At 37.8% G+C, this 27,804-nt stretch overlaps 2 protein-coding genes and 1 pseudogene across 2 annotated transcripts; 2 read left to right on the forward strand and 1 right to left on the reverse strand.

Annotated features, from left to right (window-relative positions):
- Positions 1 to 495: 495 nt before the first annotated feature.
- LOC144651203 (uncharacterized) lies at positions 496 to 15,501 on the forward strand. The gene is made up of 10 exons (XM_078511112.1): positions 496 to 561; positions 2,714 to 3,150; positions 3,505 to 3,549; positions 4,061 to 4,275; positions 5,829 to 5,918; positions 7,200 to 7,545; positions 7,916 to 8,269; positions 10,421 to 10,594; positions 12,140 to 12,349; positions 15,099 to 15,501. Exons 2-10 carry the CDS (start codon positions 2,727 to 2,729, stop codon positions 15,464 to 15,466), a joined length of 2,226 nt encoding a protein of 741 aa, XP_078367238.1. The 5' UTR covers positions 496 to 561; positions 2,714 to 2,726; the 3' UTR covers positions 15,467 to 15,501.
- A 3,517-nt stretch (positions 15,502 to 19,018) lies between these two features.
- LOC144651151 (uncharacterized) lies at positions 19,019 to 26,396 on the reverse strand (annotated as a pseudogene).
- LOC144651154 (uncharacterized) lies at positions 24,054 to 25,572 on the forward strand. The gene is made up of 3 exons (XM_078511042.1): positions 24,054 to 24,210; positions 24,597 to 24,706; positions 25,124 to 25,572. The coding sequence occupies exons 1-3, from the start codon at positions 24,054 to 24,056 to the stop codon at positions 25,469 to 25,471; spliced, it is 615 nt and encodes a 204-aa protein (XP_078367168.1). The 3' UTR covers positions 25,472 to 25,572.
- Positions 26,397 to 27,804: the final 1,408 nt, after the last annotated feature.

Consider the following 27,804-nt stretch of genomic DNA (forward strand, 5'->3'; position numbering starts at 1 on the left):
AAAGGGTCATTTTACAAATATCAAACAAACTCAGCCATTAAATATTTGTAGGACGCCATTTCGAAACTATGTGTATAACATTCATTTTCTTTAGGAAAAGTTCTGGGGCTTTTCGTCGTTCGTTTTGAATACAAGGTTTGCAATAAAAAGCAAATCGAAGCGGAAGATAACTGATTTGGTTTCTTTGATATTTTTATGATCTCATACGAATTCATTAATCTCACGTTTCAACGAATCTTTAAATCATCATCCGTTCCTGTAGAAAGCTGTTGTGATGGTTAACCAGTGAGTTATTTTAAACAATAGAGTTCATGTGATTTCATTGAAGCATTCATGCTCTGAATACAATGACCTGAGGATAAAACAAATATCTTTTTACACGCAAACTGCTACGATTGGCTTTTTTGACATATTCACTAGATATGCCACGAGACACGTGAATGTATGCATACCTGAATCATTAAGAAATCATTTCTGAAGCCTGAAAATCTTCACCTTTGTTGCCTGAAACACACAGTACTCAGGTACTTCACTAGAAGCAGCCCTGTTGAACAACAAAAGGTACAATTTTTTATTCTCCTTACATTACTCTTATCTGGTTTGAATCTTGTCTGAATATTGTGTTTACGTATTTATCGTAAAGTTATTATAATAGACCATTGCCTTATTTCCCGGGGCCTTATTATCAAAAGGAATTTTTTTGTTTAAATTTTATAGGGGTGGCCCAAATGATGAATTTTAGGTTTATACAAGGATACTGTATTGTAAAACTCTCAAAACTTAATTATATGAAGCTGAAAACTAGTTCTAAAGTTGTAAAATAACATCTCAACATCTCAAGACATTAATACATAAAAACAAGCTTTATAATCAGAGGGCTTGGAAGAAGTTAAATTCTTCTAAATGAACCAAATCTATGGCAATTGGCTTACAATTTATGTTCACTGGATATTGTCCGAAAAGCCGGATTTTGTCTGAGTTTCGGGCGTCTCGTTATTTCCGAGGGAATCTTTTTATCTGACTTTAAGAAACGTTCTCGGACTCAAAAAGGAATACGAAATCAGGATGGAGTCACAATTTTCTGACAATGTTTTGATATATTTATTGTGAATTATCCGCTGATAAAAATCAGTGATCTTAGCAAAAACCTATCAATAAAAATTACATTTGTTTATTTCTTTTTTATGGCAAACTGCTACAGTAAACTCGAGTTCAAGTTACAAATACGAGTTAATGTTCAATTTAAGTAAGAATTATAGTGTAAACTACAAACCAGATACTAATAATCTGACTTTTGTCACGATTTGAACGAAAGAATAACTCTTTCATGTTGGATGATACAAGGTTTTGAGCCATTTTAGTATGCCATTCTCTGTCACCAGAAACCCATAAGGGTTGAAACGTTTAACGCGCGCGCACAGCGTTTGAATATTCATTTTGCTAAGTACCATATTTGGAAACACGAAGAATTTGTACGCGAATGCTTTATACACGGAATGACACACGCAATATAATTTTTTGTTTTGCGGTAAGTTGCTTGAATTTCGACCTAAACGCCGTAAATTTCTTACAGAGACTAAAGAAATTCATTAAGTCTATCTAAGCGAAGTTCTCCAGACTACTTCATGAAGATGAGACAGGAAAATTTAACCCAATTTGTTTTTGAACAAGCTTGGTTGAATAGAGTTAAGATTAAGCCATCGAGCGCAAGCTAGCGCGCGCTGTGAATTTAATCCAAATATAGTAATTTGATTTTTCCAAATATGGTACTTAGAGTAAACGAATGTGCAAACGCTTTGCACAATGCGAATCATAGGGAATTACACGTTTCAACCCTTATGGGTTTCTGCTGTCACACAATAAGGGTTTTTAGTTTACAATTTTGTCTAAGTTTAACACAACTAAGATCAACCTAAAGTTACAATATTTGATAGCGGAAAAGTTCAATTTTACCGAACTGACCTATTTAGCTGCTATTGATTTTTACTCTTTTGGTAAAGATAATTTACGGCACATCAAACGAAATACGTTTTTCATGCACAAACGATGTCCCTAAAATGTTTTGTTTCTCTACGTTTCGAATTCTAAGGACTTTGAAATATTTTTTAAGAAGATTTTTAAAGGAATAAATATTTTAGCAAACAAGGCAGGTGTTTTCTTTTCTAAAAAGTATTGAAATTCATGCACTGCTTTGACATTTTCGGAGAAATTATATACCGTGTCCCTTGCCACCTGCTAGTTAACTAATAAGCCTTTTTAAACCTTTTCAATAAGGAACCATCTAATCATTATTTAGCAATAAATATTGACCCCAGGGTCTAGGCCTTTAAGTATAATAATAATTACTTTTGGATCTGCTTTAAAAGATTATATCGCGGCAGAAATTCGCAAAAAGTTTTTTTTGTCAAAATTCTCCTTCGCGGTTAGTATTTTAAAACCAACGTATCCATTATTAGTACATTAAAACGGACGATAAATTTATTTCGATACGGTTATTTTTAGATAGCTGTATTGACGATAATTTGATCAAAGAATTTTTTTCTTGATATTTCTGAATCTCTTTACCCTCAAGGTTCAAGCTCAAAGTATTTCTCATCAAGTTGAAAAGTCTTTTATTTAATTTGCTATAGACTTTTCCTAAAACTGTAGTCAAACTTTTTTCAGCTTCATATTTTTTTTGAAATCAAGATCATCATTTATTTGTTTTTTACAGGTACCACTATAAAATGAGGCCATCCTTGATAACATTTGGCGGTTTACTTCTTTTCGCTGTCCTGTGTCCGTGGTATTCCTGTGAACTTCTAAACCATGAAGACCCTGAAATTTCAGGAGAGGAGCCACAGTCTGACCCGGACCCAGATCCTTTTCGCTCGTACTGCCAACGTGCAGACAATCCGAAAGGACTGGGGTACATTGGCGTCAAGTACAACTTGCTCAGGGGAAACCCTGAGGGCAACACTAAGCTAGGCGGAATTGATCCGGGACTTGACGACGATAAGAGAATTTTAAAGTTAACCGGGCCCAAAGACAAAGTCCCAGACCAGATTTGCTATGAACCACATCAATCGTGTCACATGACGAAATCAGCTAAGATCTTTGGTGGAACAAAAAGCTATCAAGAGAAATTGAACGTCGATGTTACAGCGAAAGGTAAGGGAGCAATTTTTGCGTTATTGATATATTCTGTTTTTAACTACTCGATTCGGCAGAAAAGCGGACTGGTTTGGCCATTGGATGGATGGTGATCTTAATTTGGATGGATGGATGGATGAGTGGATAGATAATCTTTATTTAAAAACACGGTCAAATCATCAGCTTGGTGCCAAAAATTGTCAATCAACCATCAAAGCATGAACAGTTGACAAACAACCTGTACATTTTTCACCTCGCATCCACGTTCAGTTTTATTGAAATAGAAATGAGAAAGGTTAATCTCTGAAATGGTTGTTACTACAGACAAGCTGTTTTTAAATGATTACAATTTGTGCTATTTTATTCAACCAGGTGGCTACGAGGGCTTGTTTGATTTTTCCTTCAGCTTGAGTTCAAGTAAGTCGGAACACGAACTGCTTTCACTTTTACTAGCAATTTGAAACTGGGACAACTCAAATGTTGCTATTAAGCAACATTTTGTCCCTTTGTAAGCCTAGAACAACGAGCTTTAGCCTTAGTTCTTTTTCATACTTCTCAGCTAAACAATAAAATGCGTTACCTGACTTTATTAGAACATTTGAAAATGGCCGAAAACGTCTTCATATACTAAACATATAAACACTTCTTCATATATTGGCCTTTTTAAAGTCGTTTTTGTTCCTTTCTGGGTAAAATTCACTGTTACAGTGAATTTTTTACTGTAAGTGTTAAAATGCCTAAAAATCAACTGTTTCATGTTACAGAGCAAAGTGTTTAGTGTTATCGAGGTACCCCCATTCAGACCCTCTTTAAAGTTTGTCGTGAAAACGTTTTATTTGCCACCTTTTGCTTGCTGGCATTTTACTAAATTTTCAACTTAAGCAGTCTCGAGTAAAATGTAACTAATATTAAGTAATCCTTTCTTCAGAATATGAGAAGATGTCTAAAACCACTAGCAATGGAGAGACTGTGTACCGAGACTGTACTGAAATATGCAACAAAGGGGTAGCAAGGTACAGACTGGGATTAGTGTCAGAAAACAAATGGACTCTCGCGGATGAATTTGCTTCCTATGTTTGCAAGTTACCTATCAAATACAGAGAAGGCAATGAATATTTTGATTTTATTGAAGAATGGGGAACGGTACGTAAGCTGTCTTTACAAAACGCAATTATTATCCTTGTTCAATATTGCAGTATAACGCATTGACCAAAAAAAGCTTATCTAAATTTCTTTGAATGACCAATGTAATTCCCTCTATAAGACACGAATGCGGGAAATCATGGTACATGTATACAGTTGTGTTCAGTAAACATGCGCGGGATTTGACAACGCTGAATACAACAGCCATGATTCCCTACAGGCATGTCTCGTAGAGGGAATTAACCTTTCTTTATTTATTAAATTTGCCAAACAACGCTGTCAAAAACCGGTTGCCGGTTGCCTAGTAAACACGTGGATCTGCCGTTAAAGTGTCTCAGGTCTCAGAGTCTCAGGAGCTACCTTTCCAGGTTTAAGGAGGCTCGATGTAGTTTTTCTAGCCTAAGGGTGGTTGTTTTGAAAATTAAAATTATCTAGGAAGCCAATGTTTGATTTTTGCCAAAATACACCATAATGATCAAATATGACCAAATTTTATTTTTTTACCTGTCACTTGGTCACAAAGGTTACCATAGCAACCATTGACGTTTTCTTTTGTTCTCAAACAAGCTTGATTTTCTCGAAATCTAGACTGACAATTGGCATTCATTTTTTATATGTTAAAGTTTAGTAGATTGACTAACTGTTGACGAAATTTTAGAAAAATCTGTAAGAGCGTTTTCAAGTAAATCAAGAATGAAATTTTCAGAAAAGCACCGTTCTAATATAAAATAGTCGCTTTAAAATTGTTTCGTATTATTTGAGCACAGTTACTTTCACTGAAATATAAATACTTACACCATCAAAGACCATAAACTAAAAGCGAAAGACTTTTTGCTTTAATTTGTTAAAATATATCGACTGCCGATTGAAGGAAATTATAAGAAAATACCAAAAACTTCATTCTTGATTTACTCTAAAACGCTCTTACAGATTTTCCTAAAATTTTGTGTACAGATAGTCAATCTACTATACTTAAACATATCAAAAAATGAATACCAAGAGTCAGTCTAGATTTCGAGAAAATCAAGCTTGTTTGAGAACAAAAGAAAACGTCAATGGTTGCTATGGTAACAATTGTGGCAAAGTGACGTGTAAAATATTAAAATTTGGTCATATTTGATCATTATGGTGTATTTTGGCAAAAATCGAACATTGACTTTCTAGAAAATTTTAATTTTTAAAACAACCACCCTTCGGCTAAAAAAACTACATCGAGCCTCCTTAAGTAGAATCAATTTTTTGAACAAAAATATCAGGTTTGGGCCACATGTACACAGCTTAAAGTGAGATTCTGTTTCCTATGTGGTTTTAAAAGGTAAAGTCTGTGTCCGAGCCTAAGTGGCCCATACAGCCGGAGCTTATCCCGGTTTCCGTAACATTAAGCGACTAGGAGTATTGCTACTCCCCCCTGGATGGGATGCTAGTCCATCGCAGGGTTACCCCCCAGCAGTAAGTTCGCCGGTACCCATTTATACACCTGGGTGGAGATAGGCACTGTGAGAGTAAAGTTTTACAACCAATTAATTGACCCGGATAACCTCTTTTGTTTTCAGCACGTTGTTATTAGAGTGATATTGGGAACAAAGAAAATTACAAGATTCTCAAGTACTCTCCAAGAGTTTATGAGTTTTGCCTCAGAAAATGTAAGTATAATGAAACTTGAAGACAAATTTATCTCATAAAGCCTGGAAAAGCTGCGCAGTTGAAATAGTAGTAAAGTGGGAATATTATATTCAAATATTTTTTTTCCACATATTTATTGCCATTCTGAAAATACATTGAATTCGAAATACATTAAGTGTTTACAAAGACTCTCAGAAGCTATTATACAGTATATAAGTATATTAATTTTGTAAGCTATTAATTTTGTAAACTATTAATTGTATATAAGTTCCACCTATATAATTTCCACCTAGCCTGAAATTGTTTCTACGCGCAGTAATAAGGTAATAAAATACCGCACCATGAGAAGCGCATGGCGGCGAACGTTAGTTCACTTCAAAGTAATTTTAATCAGCCAATTTTTACATCGCGGGTAAAAAACACTTACTTCGTCACATCGAAGAGTTTACTTGCCAAATCGCATAATATATTGTCATTCTCTTAATACATAACCCGTCGTTCAGCTAATCGGAAATCTAGAATGATTGAAACTAAAGCTTTTCTACTTCATTTCGGAGCACTGGGCTTTATGGCCACTGACAAAACTTCTCCAATCGCCCTGTCTCTGGCCAGGCGTTCCATCTGCGTCCAGGTGTAGTTCTTTGACTGTATAGCGCGTTCTATATCCCACCTTAAGCTGATAGGTGGTCTCCCTCTTCATCTGCTTCCATGTGGGTTCCACCATAGATCTTGCCGGGCATTGCAGTGAAATAATTATTTTCTTTTCAGAATGGAACTAAAGAGCTAACGTTTGGTCAAAAGTTTCCTTATTCAATGTAGTACATAATTTATATATTTATTGATGCCAGCAAAGCCATTTAAACATTTATCTAATAAAAATCTGACCATAAAAATACCACTCTTGGTAAGGCCAGTTTACACGAGCATTTTTTAGTGAAAACTTTATTGGCTTGTGTAGACAAGAAAAACTAGGCAATTTTTATTTGATAAATATATTTGCTGAGAAGCTGTCGTGCTAGCTTTTATGTGACAAAACTTGTTACATACGAAAAATTGCTTGTGTATAGGCAACACGTACCATAAAATGTGGCAAATATTGCGTCAGCACTGATGTGGTACCCAATCTCCAAATCTCAAACTGGACTGTGCGCGCGCATCTATGTGCGTATCTCTGCTGTCCAAAGTCATAACTAGGGCACTAAACGTTAAACAGTTGACAGATAATTGTTGTGCCATCTACACGATCAAATCTATTTGTCACAAAAAAAATGCCCATGTAAACCTGGCTTTAATTTTTCAAGGTCGGTGGCAGTGTCTCTGTGTCTGCTGGGTTCGCAGGAGTTACCGGAGAAGTCAGCGTCGATGTTAACAACTTTGAGGAATCAGAGGAGACTAACAAGGAGTTTGGAGAAGAAGGAGATCATTATACGGTTGGTGATGACACCAACCCTTTGCCAATTCAGATGGAGCTCATGAGCATTGAAGAAACACTAGATGAGAAGTTTTGGGGAAATTTAGATGAACTGAAAAAGAAAAAACCATCACCATGCAAAAAAATAACCAAAAAAAAATTGGCAAAGATAAAGAAGAACATCATCAAAGCAATAAAGGATTACCCCAAGAGAATGAAAGTCAAAAGGGCTAAAGGTATGACTAAATAACGAAGGGAAATTGGCGAAATCAGAAACTTTTTCCGTGTTCTAGGAGTAAACAGTGTCCATTCTGTAATGTATTCTAGGTGAAAGCTCGTATCATTTTAGGTGAAAGCAGAGTGACTTGTGAATGTCAAGGACATTCATGTTCCTACGTAGACGAAGGTAGGGTGTCTATTGTGAGTCTTAGTTGAAAGCAAGAGGATGTTTCTTAGCCACGCTGTCTTTCTTTATTTTAGACCAAAGGAAACTGTGGGAAAGAGAAATCCTAGACAACAGGCCAAACAAGACAATTTTGTTTGTGTATGTAAATGCGCTAGTACCAGTAGTTATTGTATAACTAAATATGCACAATTCTTCTACAGATAACCCGATGAAGCTCCCTCTGGCCTGGCCAGTCGGGTATTTTTCGCTCTATTCCGCTAAGTTCAAGGAGGACTTTGCCCCTCTCAAGGAAGTTTGCCCACAAGGGACTGGGTTCCAGTGGAGTACAGGCAGTGTGACAAATAGGAATCGACATTTCAGGCCTGAGCCACCTAAAAAATCATTGAAAAAGATTGGATTTAAGGGTCTTCCTGATTATCACGGAGTAAAATTTTCATTCTGCAGTAAGACAGAAGACGCAAGCAGTGAATACTTCAGTCCTCCTCAGTGGCCTCCTGGCAGATATTGCATTCTCAGAAAGAGCAAAGATCCCCGTAAAGCAAAATGTCCCCCAAGTAAGTTTTAAAATTCAGGCTTATATAGCTTGCAGCGTATCCCATGTCAATATTTTCACTTTTGCCTTCACAACATTATGTTTCCAAGTTCAAGCATCAGAGCGCAAGTGAAACAATTTATTAGCTTACTTTTGACGCAAAGTTGATAAGGGTCAGTAAACTGACTGCTTTGTTGAATTAGTGAAAGCTGACGTCTCGGCAAACATGTTTCCCTAAGAGCGTATCTATAAAAATTAATATTATTATTCATTCGATATATATTTTTTGATTGGTTTACAATCCTTATCTCGTTTTCAGGTCTCTTTAGGACGAGGCAAGATCTGGGAACGAGATTATTACAATCCCCGGCTAAGGGACGGACCATTAGAAAAGTGATAGGGGGTGGGGTGGGGAATTTTCGGCTTGCTCGAATTTTTTTTTTTGCAAATGTTCTTTTTTAGAGAAATAGTTTCTTTAGGCCGGATGCCATGTATTGTTACTTTATACCATGCTTTTGAAAGATGCTGCTTTGTTGACGATTTGCTAAATAGCTTTAATATTTCCAGAAAATGTTGTTATTCATTGATTTAATCCTTTAGGGACTGGTCAATACGCACTGGGGGGTGGGCCGGGCTAATTGGAAAAGTGGGGGCTGGAGCGAGTTCATCAAATTGCAAAACCGATGTTATGATCACAAGCCATCTAGGGTGGTCCATGCTCTCCCAGGAAAGTTTTATATTCGGGCCTTCTGAAATCGCTAGAAATACATAAAACTGCTCACGTCAAGAAATTTATCAATTTATACTGATGTACACCACTGGGGATTTTCTTGTAACTATAACAGATTAAAGTCACTAAGATGTCCCACCCCCCTATGTGCAGATCAAAACTAAGAACAACATGACCCACCCCTTTCTACTCGGGCCCACCCCACCTTATAGACCATCTTTGATAATAATATATTTTTAAAAATATTAAGAATGGCTAAAATCAAATGCCATGCACTGTTATTTTATACCATGTTATACTGATTTTTATCTTCACTCTATGCACTTGTCAACAGCAATTTATATCGAATGTCTTACTAATGTTGGTGTTAAAGTGTTTATTCAAAAGCCAGAAGGAAAGACTTGAAAGTGAATTTTCTATAATCACCGGCGTATGGGAAGAACATTTTTCCTTGTAGGGAGGCCAGGCTGAATGTAGTTTGCTTTTATGAAACTAAATTTGAGCGCTTAAGACGCTAGACTGTAGGGGGGTCTGGGGGCATGCTACTCCAGAAAATTTTAAAAAATTTTTACGCTTGGAAACGCTATTTTCAGCATTATCTCATCAAGTGTAAAATGACAGGTGTTTTTAGTGTTTAATAGGAACTTTCCTACTTTGCCTTCCCTTTTGCACGAATTTTTTTCTTGACATTTTCCCTTGCACGAATTTTTTTGGTATTTTCACCAACCCCCCCCCCCCCCCCCATCACTTTTCTAATGGTTCGTCCCTAATTCCAGCTTACTGGCTAGCATCGACCAAATTTGGAACACGTTTAATTGTTATTATTAGAGAGATTAAGCATGGCGTTTATTTTTCTCGCGAACGGTAAAAATTCAACTTCTGCTGTCTGCCGTTTGGCGTTGGTACGCGGAAATTAGAAGTTTTGTGTTTGTCGTGAATGTGGGATTTTTTCACTAATTTAATGAGGGATTGATTTTTGAATTCGATAAAAAGGCAAAAAATGAAAAACAAGCTCGCGTTTGCCGTTTGCCGCATAACGTCATGCTTAATGTCTCTATTGGCCAACTAATGTGACGCGAGCTATGATAAAGATAGCGAAACGCAAAAAGATCTTCGAAGGGAAGTCACTTGATTTTTAAACCTTATCTACAGAAGAAAAACATCCAAAATACAGCAACAGCGGAGAAATTGGCCACGGTTTTGCGAAATTCTACGCCGAACTGAGACCCCATTTAAATGCATTTTGTTTTTTTAGAGCTCTGGAAATATTTTGAATGAATAATAAAACAATTACTGAATTAGGCTTTCGTATGTTACTCAGCCTCATTCAACAATTGCTAAATAATACATTAAGCCTGTGATGGACTAGCATCTCGGCCACTAGACTTGAACATTAAGCTTTATCTTTTTGCCATAATAATTCAAAGGGTATTTAATCGACAGAATTTGAAACCGCCACCGTGAAGTGGAATGATGAAGGAGATTATGTACGAAAAGAAACTCCCGTTAAAGAAGACGAAGTCCCTGATGGGGAATACGAGTCTGGTAATTCTATGCAGATAATCTACTGCTGTCGAAGTGATGGATTCCATTCCAAACCGATAAATTTACCAATCGGTGAGAATCTCTTACTGAATATGTCTTTCCTTATCTCTCAGTGTATTTTATGAAAGGAAGTGATGTAGTTTAATAACACAGACCAGAAACTGGATGGTAGTACAGTAAAGCAGATGGAGCGAAAATCATCAATAAGAATATTAGATTTTGTAAGCATAAAAATAAGGAAATATCCTCACAAATCTCGGCATTTCACTCCTTTCTAGACTTTCTCAAAAAATGGTGCGTTTTGACTCCTTTTAATAATAATAATAATAATAATAATAATAATAATAATAATAATAATAATAATAATAATAATAATAATAATAAATAATAACAAACTTTATTGAGTACTTTTCATACAAACTTGAATTTCAGGTGTAGCTGGCTGAAAAGAGAATATACAAAATTTGTTTTTCTACAAGTTTTTCCCATGAGATAATTTCAGTAAACATGTCAATAGCCTTAACCTACATAATAACTCTCTGGAAGCTTTTACATGCTTTAAGCTTCTATGTACACAAGTTATAATATAAAAATTGAGGTGAATTATTTACAAAACATATAACTTTTTACATACCCTTGCCCATAAAACCCAATTTTCGTTTATATCATTACTATTTCATATAAAAATTCTATTCACATCATTCTCTCTTTATATATAATAAATTATCATAATAATTGAATAATAAAATTCCAGTAAAAAAATGAATATCAAAATCTAAAGTCCTGCAAGTCCTCTTTCAATGTCAAAGTCCATCTCATTGATGTTGAGATTTACTCTACTCAATGAACGCGATCCCCTTAAGCATAAGAGAGATGCTCTCAGAATGGCAAATGAGACTCTGGTTCTTATCCAAGACATCGTAGTCGAGTAATCCTCGCCTTTCTTGACTGATAGGAGTTCCGCTAGTCGCTTGTGATAGACTTGACACTCAGGTGCCATGCCACCTGTAGTGGTGAACACAAGCGGCGTGAACGTGGCTTGTTCCACCTCCATAACTCGGCTTGCGTACATACGTTACATACGTACGTAATGCGTAATAATAATGATAATAATTTAATAATATATAATAATAAAAAAAAATTAAAAAATAAATGTGTTAAAACAAAAAAAAAAGGTAGTAAAATCTATACATTAAGTGTTAAAAATGTTAAAAATATTTACAAAATAATGAATTGCTATCTATAAAATTAAATAAATAAATAAAAAATCACAGCAAATGTAAAATTTACAAAAAACGCACAAAATTGCAAGTCTTTTAAGTGACGAGTTCGTCAGTAGTACTAACAGGGATGGGTACGGTGAGATACAAATGAAGCCGTCATTATCAGCAAAATATATCTCATGATCAATAGACCTCAAACTTGAACTCCCAAAAAATTACCTAGAACGAGAAAAGATATGATCGGGTCCCCGATGGGACTGCACTGAAGAGCGACGCTCAAAAAAGAAACTTTTAATGGAGTTGTTTCAGCATCTCAGTCATTATAAGATATTACATTTTGGAGAATTATTATTATTATATCGCTTTGAGCTCAATTCTCTCCTTCAATCCACAGAAAATCCCTTCATACTCAGTAAGGTCCATGGAGAACCATGTCAGAAGGTCTGTGGTGCAAAGGAAACAGAACTGACTTTTCAAACATCAAGTGGTAATAGTCATTATGATCCACCATATTCAACTATCACTGGTGAAGTCATGCCTGCGGGAAAAGCTTTATATGAAATGCTGGAACTAAATTACTGCCACTACGAGAAAATGGATGACGGTTGGTATAATAATGACAGTGACAAGCTATAAATAAATAAAAAAATAATTACACAAACAAGATATAAAATAAATAAAATTAAATAATTAAGTCGAGTAAATAATTCTACGGCTCGAATATTACACCTTTCGGTCTAAAATTTGGCATGAAGTATCTCTATATGACTCTTTATAACCCTACATTTTTGTTTTGGATGAAAATGTTTCGAGTGCCGAGATATTAGCAATTGTGTTCAACGGGTTTTGTTTAATCATAACCGAGTAGTTAAACATTTTTTTCCCAAGCGCGTCCAATATAATATTCAAATATACAAAACAAAATAGTTTGTACCATGCAAAGTTACGATAGCTCAGTTGGTAGAGAACACTTCTACGGAAGTTGTGTATGCCTTGGTCGTTGGTTCAAATGCAAACGGATGCTAAAATTATTTTTTTTTCTGAGTATGCCGTTTTATTTTAACAAACGCAACAGTAAATTTTGATATTTCAGTATGTTGAGTTCGAACGCCGGCTATTTCAGAGAGACTTCAACCGTCGATAGAATTGGAACGCTTGTAGTGTAGAAAAAAAAAACACCACCGAGAAATCAAGCTGTTATGCCCCAGGTGAAACTAATTTTTTTGCATATATATAAATAATTCGCTCCCATTCAATATTAACGAAATTTGGTGGACATTATCTCTGTATGACTGGCTAAAATAGAGGCGTTCGTTTAAAGCAATTTGTTTACTCATAGCTGAACAATTAACTATTTTTTAAAGCTTGTTCAAATATAATATATAAATAATCCAAAAAAAATTTCTGTACCGTAAAACGTTACAATAGCTCATTTGGGAGAGAGTAGTTCCACATGCTGTATGTCCCGGTCGTTGGTTCAAATCTGGACGGAACTCATTTTTTTTTCTCTTCCCTTTTTTTTTTCATTACGAGTAAAAGTCTCGCTTGCTCTTTTGGGCGAAAATTACTTTTAAATTATCTCGAGCGTGTACGAGCAAACGTCTTGCTTATATATTTTCTTAAAACTTGCTAACATTTATTTTGATCGGCAAGAGTTCAGTTTATTTATCTTGGGTGTGTGCGGGCACATCTCATTGCTTGAATTGTTGGTTAAATGCATCAAAAGTCTAACTTACTTTTATTGTTTACATTGAGTTGTTTCGTTGAGGAAGTAAGGGGTTGCTATGCGAGCGAAATTCTCGTTCGTATATCTTTATCTTAATTAGTACTAGTTTGCTGGGCAAAAAGCCAACTGTGTGTGTCCAGCAACAATTCTACACAATACAAATCCTTTGCGTGATCATGACTAGGAAGCTAGGAGCTACGTTGTTTGATATATAAGTGGTGTATGGTCACTGTCGTGCATGTTTAGAAAGTTAAAGAAAATCGTACCTTTCAAAATATTAGCGAGATTTCTTAAAAGTATGGGCGAAATTAAACATTTGAAAAAAACATACTTTTAAATTTCGAAGACTTACTTCGGACACTCTGTATCCATTATCAGTTTGAAGATGTTTCTTTCAAAATATGACATTTACATGGGCACACGTCTCATTGACATGGTCAAAGAGGATATCCCGCTCCGTATAGTCTCCATGATCGAGTTACTACAGAGTTTGGTATTAGGGTAGCCTATTGTCTGCAATTTATGTGTCACTCAGGACGAGGGTCTTATTTGCTTGACACTCCCCGAAGAAGTAGTACTGCTCTACTCTTCCTCTTCCATGGATGTGGCGTTCATGGTGTTTTTTAACTACATGTAAACGGATGATCTCGGAGAGTCGATAACAGTGAAATAAATTTTTAATGTTATAACCGACCACGAAAATCGCAAAAATGATTGTCACTATCTTGTTTGTGCGGTTGCCCCTAGATAAATAAATAAATAAATAAATAAATAAATAAATGAATAAAATTTGTTTTACGAGGGTAGCACATAACAGTCTTTCGACTGTTAAATCTGTGGCCCTCGGATTCCCGATCGAATTAGAATTTAGAAGTGTTGTTTTTTGTGGAGGAAGGAAAACCGTAGATCCCGGAGAAAAACCCTCGGAGCAAGGACGAGAACCTGCAACAAATCCAACTTACATATGACGCCAGGTCCGGGAATTGAACGCGGGCCACACTGGTGGGAAGCGAGGGCTCTAACTTATACACTACCCCTGCACCCCCATATCCAGGTTCTTTCATTCACTTCGTTTTGAAGTGAAAGAAGAAGACAAGCAAACTTAATTTGGAAGGAATTTTTTAACCCTCAGACGGTGACGTTTAGTCGTTGTCAAATTGTGGCTTTAATTCCCTTTGTCTGAACGCATTGAAAACATTCTCAAAGCGTTGCATAAGGTTGGTCCCGAAGGTGTCCGTCTTAGAGAGAGTTGACTGGAAATAAGCTGTAGGTACACCTAATTGCAATAAGGTTGTCATAGAAAAAAGGAAAAAGTCAAATAGGAATTCATTATAAGCGCATGCATAAAATTTAATCGTACAAATGGAGTCGAATACGAATAAATTAATTTATCTTGTTACAGCATAAAAAGTGGACTCAGTGTGTGCATATTAAAACTGGTGAGTTTTCTGTAAATGCTATCAGTTATGAAACTACGCTTATTAATTCCTATTTACCTTTTTCCTTTTTCTTTTTTCTATGACAACTTTATTGCAATTAGGTGTATATTAGCAAGATATATGTTTGTCAAATAAGTTAGATAAGTTTCATAAATCTCATTTTTGTTTTATTCTTGATTCTTCTGTAGATGAATTCGTAACTTACAAGCTTGTTAACGAAGCTGTCAAGGCACGAACCGCAGAGAGAAGGTGTGTGGAAGAGGGAGGGCATCTGGTCAGTATCCACGGCTATTACGAAAACATTGATGTCGTGAGGGCAATGGGAAACACCCCTCGCGTTTGGATTGGCTTGAAGCGAAGGACCGTGCAGAACAGGCCATGGGTTTGGTACGATGGCACTGAGGTGGATTATGGAGAATGGAAACCAGATGTGACCGATGAGCAAAGATACGTCTCTATGAGCTCAGATGGCTCATGGGAAGCTCAAGTCAACGACGTCAAGCTTCCGTTTGTGTGCAAAATGATAAATGATTGTCCAGTAAGCTCCGGTAAATGAAATGTACGTGAAATGAATGAATAAACGACGCTTCAAAGCGATTGTTGAGTGTCATTTACTATAAAACTGTTTCTAAAAAAAACCCAGATGGTCAGGGGTTTTAAGTTAGGTCGATAGATAGTGCTGGGGAGAAAAATAGTTTTATCCAGTAGTTTTAGGATGTTTTACTGACTTTTAACTAAGTGCATGCAAATTTAGATCAAAGAACTCGGTCGGCTCCAAAATGTAGTCATAAATATCTCAATGGTTTTTTTTTTTTTTTTTTTTTTTTGGAGAAGCAGGGCGAGAAACGATAAGCGACAAAAAAAAACGAAGCTTCTTCGGAGAAACCGGTGTAAATTTATACAAACTTAGCAACAAGCCGAATTTTCACAAATTCTTCCGTATTGCTGACTTACGTTGATTTCGGTATTGATACTTAGCTTAATTCACTATTACAACAAAGCCAGTGAGGTACTTTTTCATGTATAAGACGGGGTATCAAAAATTGGCATTCTGTCTTAAGCAGGGTAGGAAAATCAGAGGTTCGTGGCTTAAACAGGGTCAGGGTTTAGGAGGCCAGGCCGCACCTCCCTACCCGATACTATGTCGAGTACTCCCCCCCCCCCCCCGCGAGATTATTCAGCAGGAAGTTTTGGAAAACGTTTGTTTCTAGCAATTTAGGTGTCCGTATTTTATTGTTTTAGCTTTAAGATTTAACGTTAAATATTCTTAAACGTTAGCTACGACACTTAATGTTAAAGAGGAAGAAACCGAATTTTGTGACCAGTGAAAAATCCCAGTGGCGTATCCCACACCTTTCCTGCTAAATATAAATATAAATAATCGATATGATCGTGTTTGCGATTCGAAGAGTGAAGACCAACTTGGTCTCCAATGCTGATTCCCCTACCTGAAATTAACTGCACTAAAATTGTGTAGCCTGCATCGCAGCCGAACACCAAACTTTTATAACCGGCAGTTTAGTTCGTCTATGACACTGACCGGTAGACTTTCATTATAATGAAACCTAGTTTAATTTAGACAATCTCTCATGTAATAGGTCTTCGCATTTTAAAGCAATTACATGTTTATGAAACCGTATAGATCTCTATTTGAATTAGTGAATATGTGGGACCAATCGAAGTGCGTTTCAGACAGATTTTTAGATTAAAAAGCTCACTTGATCTACAGCCTTTATCATGATTTTGAATTAATAAGTAATTACACAAAGGGAAGCTTTTAGATGAAAATATAAGAAAAACTTGAGTTTTTGTGTAGGAAAGCACAGTTCTAAGAATGCTTTACGCGGGGTTGATTCTTTTGTCAATTTGAGCTAAAGCGCATTGAAAGATAAAATTCCGAAAAGATTTGGAAAAAAAAATCGACGGCTGCGCGAAATGGATACCTGGAACTGACATCTCAAGAAATCTTGTTAGCATAGCAGCTGTGGACCCTACGTATTTAAGATAATGCAATAAATTCAGATGCTTAATTAGATACCGCTGAGAATTAACAAACTGGACCAAAGACTAGAAATCAGGATAACTTGACGACTGAAATAATGACTGTAAATTCGAGTCAACCTGAGAAGTCGTTTATCGCACAAGCGGGAAACAACGTATTTGTCACGTTTATGGTGTGTATCTCTCTGACAGGAGCTCTAACGAATGCTATGGTTATTTTCGCGATTTTCGTCAACCAAAACTTGAAGACGAAGACGAATTACATCGTTTTCAGTTTAGCCATTTCAGACTTTTTTGTGGCCACTGTTGCCATTCCACTGCGATTGCTGGGAGATTTAAATGGCTCAAAGGATAATTTGATTCCTTGTGACGTTGTCATTGCTTTCACGGTTTTATTTGATGGTTTGTCAAGGCTGAATATTGTACTGCTAACGTTTGAGCAATTTATTGCCGTCAGATTTCCATTTTGGTATCAAAGACACGCGTCAAAGAGAAGAGTTTTCATTGCAATCATCATCATCATCATCATCATCATCATTTATTTGCCACTTTAGAATTAAACATACAAAATAACTTAAATAGATAATAGGGCGAGGAGACCTCCAAGAAACCACAAGGCTTATGGGGGAGGCCACCTCGGGTTAGCAATAACTTAGTAATTTCGCTGTGAATGTGCAGCTAGGCCAATTTCAGACTCATTTTATTAGAAATTTAATCATTTTTTTCTTAAAAGAAGAGAAGCTACTCGAACCACTGATCGATTCTGGTAGAGAATTCCAAAATTTAGGAGCCTGGAAAAGTATTGTAAACTGCTTTAGATTTGTACGACAGTGATGTGGTCGATAACACTTGGCTATTCTTGTGTCATAACTGTGTATTTGATTACTAGTAGAAAACAAATTGAGAAACATCAGGGGCAATAATTGGTTATGATAGTAAAACATAAATTTACCTATTTGCAATGCAATGACTTGGAAGATATCTAAGATGCCCAGTTTAGCAAATAAGGGGGCAGAATGTTCTCGATAGTCTGAGTCCAGCAATCGCTGTTTGCTGGACTCTGATGGGAATATTTGCCATTTCTCTTTTAACTGGAGTTGGCGTTCACAATGAAAAATGCCGAATTAACAAGAGAAGCATCAACAATCTGTCTTTTGTCGACCACACTTTCCCAGGCTGCTGTCATAATTTTTACAATAGCATTCTGCTCAATTCCAATCCTCATAGTTGTCCCTGTAAACTGTTATTTGATAAAGGTGAGCTATCGCCAAATGAGGAGCATTCACGGCTTGCACATGAGCGTGGAAGCTAACTTGGATAGATCAAACAGCACACAAGAACAGAGAGATATTTCGTCCGTACAGAGAAAAATAGCGAAGATGGTCGCGGTGTTGGTGTGTTTATTTGTTATTCTCGTCGCTCCTATAACAATTATAGATCTTATCGAGACATTAGGTAAAGTTTCTGTTCCAACTTATTTGTCTAAATCTGCTGTGTGTATGATATACTTAAATGCAGCTCTGAACATGTTTGTTTATACTGCCTTCAACAAGGCATTTCGAGAGGCTTTTCGCAGAATATTTTTACAAATTAAAATGTTTATAGATAAGCTTAGCTGCTTGAAGTAGCTGAATCTGAATGTACTGCAGGACAGTCTATGTTTTTTTCTTTTCATTTTTTTTCTTGAAGAGTCGATCGCGATGGGTGATGTCAAGAAACAATGGAGCATAGATTGTATTGACAAATAAGACATCTTTAGGACCTTTGTAGTTAATGTTTTCAGCATATGAAAATGTAAATTTTTATATTATTTCAGGATGGCGTATATAAGCCAGTGATTTATAGTGTACCTGGCGATTAAACAATTTTTCTGATTTATGTGGCGTTGTCGCCAAGTGATCATTCAGATGTTTATTAAAGTCTACAAGACCTCAGCTCCTACGTTCGCGATTTGAATGATCAACTAAACGGATCCAGTGTTTCTGTGATCAGGAATATATTAAGCCCAATTATTGCGAAGTCGGCAAAAAAATTTAGCGCTATCGTTAAATTAGGGCTGGTTTAAACTGATCATATGCAAATTTCTTTCAAGTAGTAACTTAACGCTTTATTGATTTTGTGATTGTTGTTTGATTGAAGGAAGTTTAGCGCGGACAAGAATGTCCTTGCGAGAGTTTTCCTTCTTATAAGATACAATCGGTTGCTGGTTAAAGATTTGTTTGAGTTTAGGCTGTTGTTGGATAATGTGCCAGTGTTTCATAAGAATCTTTTTAAGATTCGGTGCGGCCGGGTTGTAAGTCGTAACAAACGGTAGAATCTCTTTAGTTTGTTTTGTTTTGTTTCGGAGCGCCTCTTTCCTGTTGGTGAACTGTATTTCAGTCAAGATTTTATGAACGAGTGTTAAAGGGTAGCCTCTTTCGCAGAGTCTTTGTTCGAAGTCTCGTTCGCTTGTTTCAAAGTTTTCTTTGACTGAGTTTGTTCTTAAAAGACGCAATGCTTCTCCTTTGATAAAACCCTTTTTAGTGTTAAAAGGGTGGCAAGATGAGAAGTCCGTATATTGAAACGTTTCAGTGGGCTTAAAATGTGTTTTTAAGTCAAGGATTTTGAGAGTTGTGAGTAGAGGTCCTTTAAAAACCTCGGTGTCAAGGAAAACCGCGCGTTCGGATGACATTTCGCAAGTGAATTTGATTGTAGGGTGGAAGGAGTTTGCGAAGTTAACGAAATCGGAAACTTCTTTCGTGGGAATCTTCCACAGAGAAAATATGTCATCAATGAATCTTTTTCCAGGCAAAAGGTTGAATACAGCTAGCCTGGAGGAGTCGCTTTTCAAGGTCTGCCATAAAAATGACAGAAAAAGCGACCGCCGTCTTAGTTCCCATAGCAACGCCGTGAGTTTGTATGAAATGTCTTTCTTTGAATTTGAAAGAATTTTCTTCGAGTATGAGCCGCAAGTCGTTTGTGGGAATCGGTAGGTTGTGCTCATAGTGTTTTTCATAGTAACGGCAGATAATTTCAATTCCTTCTGATTGAGGAATGTTAGTATAAAAGGAGCTCTTGTCGAGTGTTGCTAGAATGACATCGTCTGGAATGTGCGTGTTTTCAATGAAACTGATAAAATCGGTTGTGTCTTTTAAATATGACTCTTGTTTAACGGCGATGGGTTGTAAAAGTAAGTCAACGAAACTTGGAATGCGCTCTGTAGGGCCGCTACTACCAGAGACAATTGGTCTGCCGACTGGAATTTTCTTGTGTATTTTAGTCAGCGTGTAAAATTCTGGTATGTGGGATTGTTTAAGACCGATTGTCAACCATTTGTGAGTCATTTTATCAATGTTGCCTGAACGAAATAGCTTGTTACCTATGTCGTTTACTTTTTTGGCGGTTTCAAGCACAATAGGAGATGTTAGAGGCTTGTAAAAGTTACCATCAGATAACTGTTTTGAGCCTTCTTCTATCTTTTGTGCCGTGTCCATAATGACTGTTGCCGTTCCTTTATCAGCTCGTTTGAGGTTAATTTCGCTGTTGCGTATAAGTGAGAAAATAGCGTTTCTTTCGATCGCTGATATATTATCGTTTTGAGGGCGGAAAACTACTGAGTCAGTAGTTCTAGTTTTGTCTCTTCCAGATATTTTTCAAGGGCAACCGAGTTTTGAATAGGGCACAGGACGAAAACGCACGTTTCCGTATTTCTGAAACCTGACGGAAACATAGAACTCTATGTTTCCGTCACGTTTACGTGCTGCGGAAACGTGAAAATCCAAGTCTCTGTGATAATATCACGTTTCCGTCATGTTTCCGCAACGGAAATGCGAGTTCACGTTTCCGTCACATTTCCATTAGCGGATTGCCGCTGTTGTTTGTTTCCGTCACATTTACGCTAGCGGATTTCTGCTGTTGTTTGTTTCCGTCAAATTTACGTTAGCGGATTTCTGCCATTTGTTTCCGTCACATTTACGTTAGCGGATTTCTGCTGTTGTCTGTTTCCGTCAAATTTACGTTAGCGGATTTCTGCTGTTTGTTTTCGTTATCTTTCTGAAGACGGATTTCCAATTTGTTTGCTACATAAAAAAACCAACACGAGATGGTTCTATCAACCTTACCTTTTTGAGTAAATTAAAGCATATTTGTGAGACAAGTTTAGTAAGAGAAATGAAATCTCACTCATGACATGTTATCATCGCGTAAAAGGAAAGTAACAGGGCTTTCTCAGTGCGTTTTGTTGTGATGATTGATAAGCATATCCCATTAATAGCTATTTATCACAATACAGTGAGGCCTGCTAGAACATCACTGCAAACATGCAAATTGTAATCAAGTTTTTTTATTAATCCAGTTGCATCATTTGAGCTGGTTGGGTCATTTGATGCAGTTATTATTTGATCACTTTAGCCAATTGTGTCATTTGAGCCGGTTGGGTCATTTGAGACAGTTTGGTCATTTGAGTCAGATGGGTTGTTTGCACTGGTTGGAGTGGTTGACCCAGTTGAGTCACTTGAACCAATTGTGTCATTTAAGCCGGTTGGGTCATTTGGGACGTTTTGGTCATTTGGGTTCGATGGGTTGTTTGTACCGGTTTGATCACTTGAAGCAGTTGTCTCATTTGATCCGGTTGGGTCATTTAAAACAGTCTGGTCATTTGTGACGGTTTGGTCATTTAAGTCCGATAGGTTGTTTGTACCGGTTTGATCACTTGAAGCAGTTGTGTCATTTGAGCCAATTGTGTCATTTGAGCCGGTTGGGTGATTTGAGCTGGTTGGGTAATTTGAGCTGGTTGTGTCATTTGGGCCGGTTGGGTCATTTAAAACGGTTTGGTCATTTGAGTCAGATGGGTTGTTTGCACCGGTTTGATCAATTGAGCCAGTAGGGTCAAGTGACACAGCTGGGTCACTAGAGCCAATTGTGTCATTGAGCCGGTTGGGCCATTTTTTTGAGTCAGATGGGTTGTTTGCACCGGTTTGATCACTTGAGCCCGATGGATCAATTGATGCAGTTGGATCACATGAGCCAATTGTGTCATTTGAGCCGATTGGGCTATTTGAGACAGTTTGGTCATTTGAGTCAGATGGGTTGTTTGCACCGGTTTGATCAATTGAGCCAGTAGGGTCAAGTGACACAGCTGGGTCACTAGAGCCAATTGTGTCATTGAGCCGGTTGGGCCATTTTTTTGAGTCAGATGGGTTGTTTGCACCGGTTTGATCACTTGAGCCCGATGGATCAATTGATGCAGTTGGATCACATGAGCCAATTGTGTCATTTGAGCCGATTGGGCTATTTGAGACAGTTTGGTCATTTGAGTCAGATGGGTTGTTTGCACCGGTTTGATCAATTGAGCCAGTAGGGTCAAGTGACACAGCTGGGTCACTAGAGCCAATTGTGTCATTGAGCCGGTTGGGCCATTTGAGACAGTTTGGTCATTTGAGTCAGATGGGTTGTTTGCACCGGTTTGATCAATTGAGCCAGTAGGGTCAAGTGACACAGCTGGGTCACTAGAGCCAATTGTGTCATTGAGCCGGTTGGGCCATTTGAGACAGTTTGGTCATTTGAGTCAGATGGGTTGTTTGCACCGGTTTGATCACTAGAGCCTGATGGGTCAATTGATGCAGTTGGATCAACAACAACAACAACCATTTTATTTTGCCAAATTAAATAGAAGATAAATTACAGCATAAAATAAATTAACTAAAACTAATTAACTAACTCACTTGAGGCAATAGTATCATTTGAGTCGGTTGGGCCATTTGAGACAGTTTGGTCATTTGAGTCATATGGGTTAATGTTGTTCACACCGGTTTGAACCTGAGCCAGTCGGGTCAAGTCATGTAATTGGGTCACGTGAAGCCAATTGTGTCATTTGAGCCGGTTGGGCTATTTGAGACAGTTTGGTCATTTGAGTCAGATGGGTTGTTTGCACCGGTTTGATCAACTGAGCCAGTAGGGTCAAGTGACACAGCTGGGTCACTAGAGCCAATTGTGTCATTTGAGCCGGTTGGGCCATTTGAGATGGTTTCTTCATTTGAGTCAGATGGGTTGTTTGCACCGGTTTGATCACTTGAGCCCGATGGATCAATTGATGCAGTTGGATCACATGAGCCAATTGTGTCATTTGAGCCGATTGGGCTATTTGAGACAGTTTGGTCATTTGAGTCAGATGGGTTGTTTGCACCGGTTTGATCAACTGAGCCAGTAGGGTCAAGTGACACAGCTGGGTCACTAGAGCCAATTGTGTCATTTGAGCCGGTTGGGCCATTTGAGATGGTTTCTTCATTTGAGTCAGATGGGTTGTTTGCACCGGTTGGATCACTTGACCCAATAGTATCATTTGAGTCGGTTGGGCTATTTGAGACAGTTTGGACATTTAGGTTTTTTGCACCGGTTTGATCGATCAATTGAGCCAGTAGGGCCAAGTGACGCAGTTGGGTCACTCGAGCCAATTTTGTCATTGAGTGGATTAGGCCATTTGAGACAGTTTGGTCATTTGAGTCAGATGGGTTGTTTGCACCAGTTTGAACCTGAGCCAGTTGGGTCAAGTCATGTAGTTGGATCATTTGAGCCAATTGTCCTATTTGAGTTGGTTGGGTCATTTGAGATGGTTGAGTCATTTGAGATGGTTTGGTCATTTGAGTCAGATGGGTTGTTCGCACCGGTTTGAACCCGAGCCAGTTCGGTAAAGTCATGTAGTTGGGTCACATGAGCCAATTGTCATTTGAGCCAGTTGGGTCATTTGAGTTGGTTGAGTCATTTGAGATGGTTTGGTCATTTGAGTCAGATGGGTTGTTTGCACCGGTTTGATCACTTGAGTCCGATGGGTCAATTGATGCAATTGGATCACTTGACCCAATAGTATCATTTGAGTCGGTTGGGCTATTTGAGACAGTTTGGTCATTTGAGTCAGATGGGTTGTTAGCACCAGTTTGAACCCGAGCCAGTTGGGTCAAGTCATGTAGTTGGGTCACATGAGCCAATTGTGTCATTGGAGCCAGTTAGGTCATTTGAGTTGGTTGAGTCATTTGAGTCCCATGGGTTGTTTGCACCAGTTTGATCACTTGAGCAAGATGGGTCAATTGATGCAATTGGATCACTTGTCTCAATAGTATCATTTGAGTCGGTTGGGCTATTTGAGATAGTTTGGTCATTTGAGTCAGATGGGTTGTTCGCACCGGTTTGAACCCGAGCCAGTTTGGTCAAGTCATGTAGTTGGGTCACATGAGCCAATTGTGTCATTTGTATTTGTAGAAAAGGAGTATCTATGTAACATTCAGGATAGTGTCAGTTGGGGAGTACAGTGTAACCTCGATTTAAGTAAGGGCAAAGTAAGGTATCGTTAAATCAGGTTTCTTCTCAATATATTTCACTATTATTGGGACAAAACCATAGTTCTTTAAATCAATGACTTTATAAACAGGTTCGTTAAATCGAGGTTCTACTGTAGCATCTTCTTATAAATACTAATGACAGATGTCTCAAATAGAGTTGCACTTCATACCAATGTAATTTCAATCCAAATAAATGTACATGAGTCCTGTAACATTATAAGACCAAAGTCTACATAAATGTTTATGTACATTGCAGCCTCAAAGTGTGACCACATTTACATAGTTCAGGATACTGTTTTAAGTTTGTTTAATTGTTATCGCTCTAGATCTGTACATGTTGTACATGGCTTTAAATATTCTGTTGCATTTTAGTTGCCGTTCAACAACACTGGAGATCCTTACGTGACGATGCAACCAGAAAAACAAATAGCAAGTTCGAGGAACACAGACGAAAAGTTAAGCGGAACAATCGTTTAAAGAGAGTAAGTATAAGAAACATACATTGTTGCTCCTTGATGATTCACTGGAGAGTTTCAGCTTTATCCTTTATTTCTCTCAAACGATTGGCATTAACTTTTGTAAGACTGGTTTTCACTGGCCATAAACATAAGCGCATAGGAAGAGCAAGCACCGTCCGATTAGAAATAAACAAAAACCAAAAGAAAACGAAACTATTCGTTCTTCTTCTGCTTTTCGTATCCCTTCGGGGCTTATTATTCCTGTGCATGTTGAGAACAGCATGATAAGAAAGAGTGTGTTCAATCGTCCTATGCGCTCTTGTGCTTGTGCTTATCTCGGTGAGAATCAGCCTTTTAACAAAGTTCTAAACAACAATATTTTTAGTCTAACAGAAAGTTAAAGTTCTTTTTATTGATGAGTTTTCCCTTTCTATCTTTTAGAAACTATCCAGGCGCCTCCAAAGTCTACAGAAAAGCACTCTGTCAGAAAATGACAAAGACAAGGCGAAAGAAATCCTATCTTCCCCGAATGCGATTGACTTTATGTCATCAGAGGAAAGTGAAATCGATGATCCAGATTCGACGAGTGGTCCAAAGCCAAGAAAAACAAGAAAACTGACGTGGGAACGCACCAAGCTCAGGAACATTAAATCAAAACTGGACGAGGCTCATTTAAATGGCCTGAGCGAGAAACAACGTCGCACAAGTGCCCGTGTAACCAGAACCGAGACGGCATCTGTACGGCCCTGCCCGACCAATGCCCCTAGTTGGGCAGTACGCACTGATTGATAGCCACTGGACTGAGTGTATTGACTGTGTGATAACCACTCATACAATTTTTTTAGCTTCAACGAACAGTGTGGAACCTTGAAACGTTCATGATCAATATACATTTTAATAAAACAATTAACATATATCATTTTCCTTTATTCTTGGGGACAGTCAGGTTGTTCCCATTTCCAGATTTGCCAACAAGTTATGTTATGATGCGTACGACTTTTTCAAAAACAAGATCAGTAAAATAACGAACGCTACTTTTTCAACAACAAAAATGATTATAGGAAAGGAAAATAAATAAAGTTTTGGTAGAAACTATCGGCGTCCGCAACTGCTATCACACAATTACGCGTCCAGTATTGGGCCTGATTACGTCAACGGAAACAAGAAAAAATAACAGTATTTCCGTCACTTTTAGGCCTGTTTACGTCGACGGAAACCAGCAAAAATCATATTTCCGGAACGTTATCCCGTGTTTCCGCAAACTTTAGGTCTGTATACGTCGACGGAAACATGAAAAAAACATATTTCCGGAACGTTTTCTCGTGTTTCCGCAAACTTTAGGTCTGTATACGTCGACGGAAACATGAAAAAAAAACATATTTCCGGAACGTTATCGCGTGTATCCGCAAAGGTAACCACGAGGTTCCGCTTGCGGAAACCGTTGTTTCCTTCAGCTGAAACATGACGGAAACATGTAAAAAAGTGGTCCGGTTCCGCTGTGTCCGCAGCAACGGAAACACGAGTAAACGCCACAAAACCGCAGACGGAAACACGAGTTGTCCGTCATGTTTCGGCAACGGTGACACATGTTTCCGTAGCATTTCCGTTTACGGATTCTTGGTATTTCGTCCTGTGGTGGTTGCCATGTAGATTTGATATGGAAGGGATGAGGAGTAGTTTTCTTTTTGTCTGCGAACATGTATTTTAAACGCATTGTTCGAGCGAAATTATTAAAATCCTTTAGTAAGGATTTATTAGAGCTAGGAACAGGAGGGGTTGGTATAAATTTAAGACCTCTAGAAAGTAATTTAACCTCGTCATCTGAAAGAGCTTTAATTTATTAGAGAAATTTTTGATGTATTTCTCGTTCTTAGCTCTAGTGTTGTAGGTTAATGAAGTTTTGAGGTGTTTGCGTCTTTGGGAGCGTTTCTTATGACCCTTTGTAATATTTCGCGTGGGACCCTTGGAGTCAGAGAGATATGACACACCAGTATACTGTTCAACTCTGCCTTTATTTACATTGTTTGCCTCACTTATTTTACATAACATTTTCTGTAGCTAAGAAAGCTGAGCTTGTACGGAAGCGAGATTACAATTCGTTTGCTGAACATTGTTCTGTGATGTCTTAGACTTAGGCCTGGGTCTAGGTCTGGCTCTGGCAGCGTGGTTTCTGTTAGCCTGGGAAATGGTTGGCTGGTCTGGGCACAGGTTCTAAAGCAGCTGCTGTTGTTTCAGGATAGCCTGTTTGTCTGCAGCTAGGTTGGTTTCCTGTTGTTTGATCATAAGCACGAGTAGTTCCGCCTGGGCGTTTCGGCTGATCTGGTCCAAGGCTGTCTGGAAGGTCTGGTCGAACCGGATGTGTGGTCTTGGTCTGTACTGTACTGTGAATCTAGACCAATATTTCCCTTGACTTCGTCTTGGAGGATGTTCGTCAAGCTTCACTTCGACTTCGGCGAAAAAATGTTAAATATATTATGCGCAAGCGTTTTGCGCTAGAAAGCGGATTCACAAAATGTCCAATAAGTGATGAAGGAGTAAAGGAAGGAGTGAAATAAGCGGTATACCCAAAACACGGAAATGGCAAAAAGCTTTTGCTAATGAGCTATTACGAGTTACAAATGAGCTGGACTGCTTGAGCAACCCATCAAATTTCACGATAGTTTCTATTTATAGAAAAAAAACCTGGAACGCGTGCGGAGCAGCCAAAAAACAATTAACATTTAAGCTGCTGTGAAATATAAAATACAATTTTTAAGTTCAAACACACTCTTCAATCAGTAGGAGCCTTTATTTATTAAATAGTTATTACGTGTACAAAACACCTTAAGTCTCCTTAACTGTCATGTATGGACCAATCAGAGCATGATTCGTTTATTGAAAAGCACACTAAGCACACTTGATCAACAGCGTTAATGGACTTACCAATGAACAGGTGCAATCATTAAACTTCTAGACAAAGCAAGGTCACACATTTATGGCTGTGAAGCGCTTGTTCAAAAGATTATCGGCAAGGCTTACACTATTAAAAGACACGTTTGCATTAAGAGTTAACACACTAATTTTCTTCAGTTCTGGTCACGATTGAATGCCTGGGGCTATCAGTAATTCAGAAAGCCATTTCC

This window comes from Oculina patagonica, chromosome 4 (genome assembly GCF_052425735.1).
Source record: "Oculina patagonica isolate OP01 chromosome 4, crgOcupat, whole genome shotgun sequence".
In the NCBI taxonomy this organism is placed as follows: Eukaryota; Metazoa; Cnidaria; class Anthozoa; order Scleractinia; family Oculinidae; genus Oculina; species Oculina patagonica.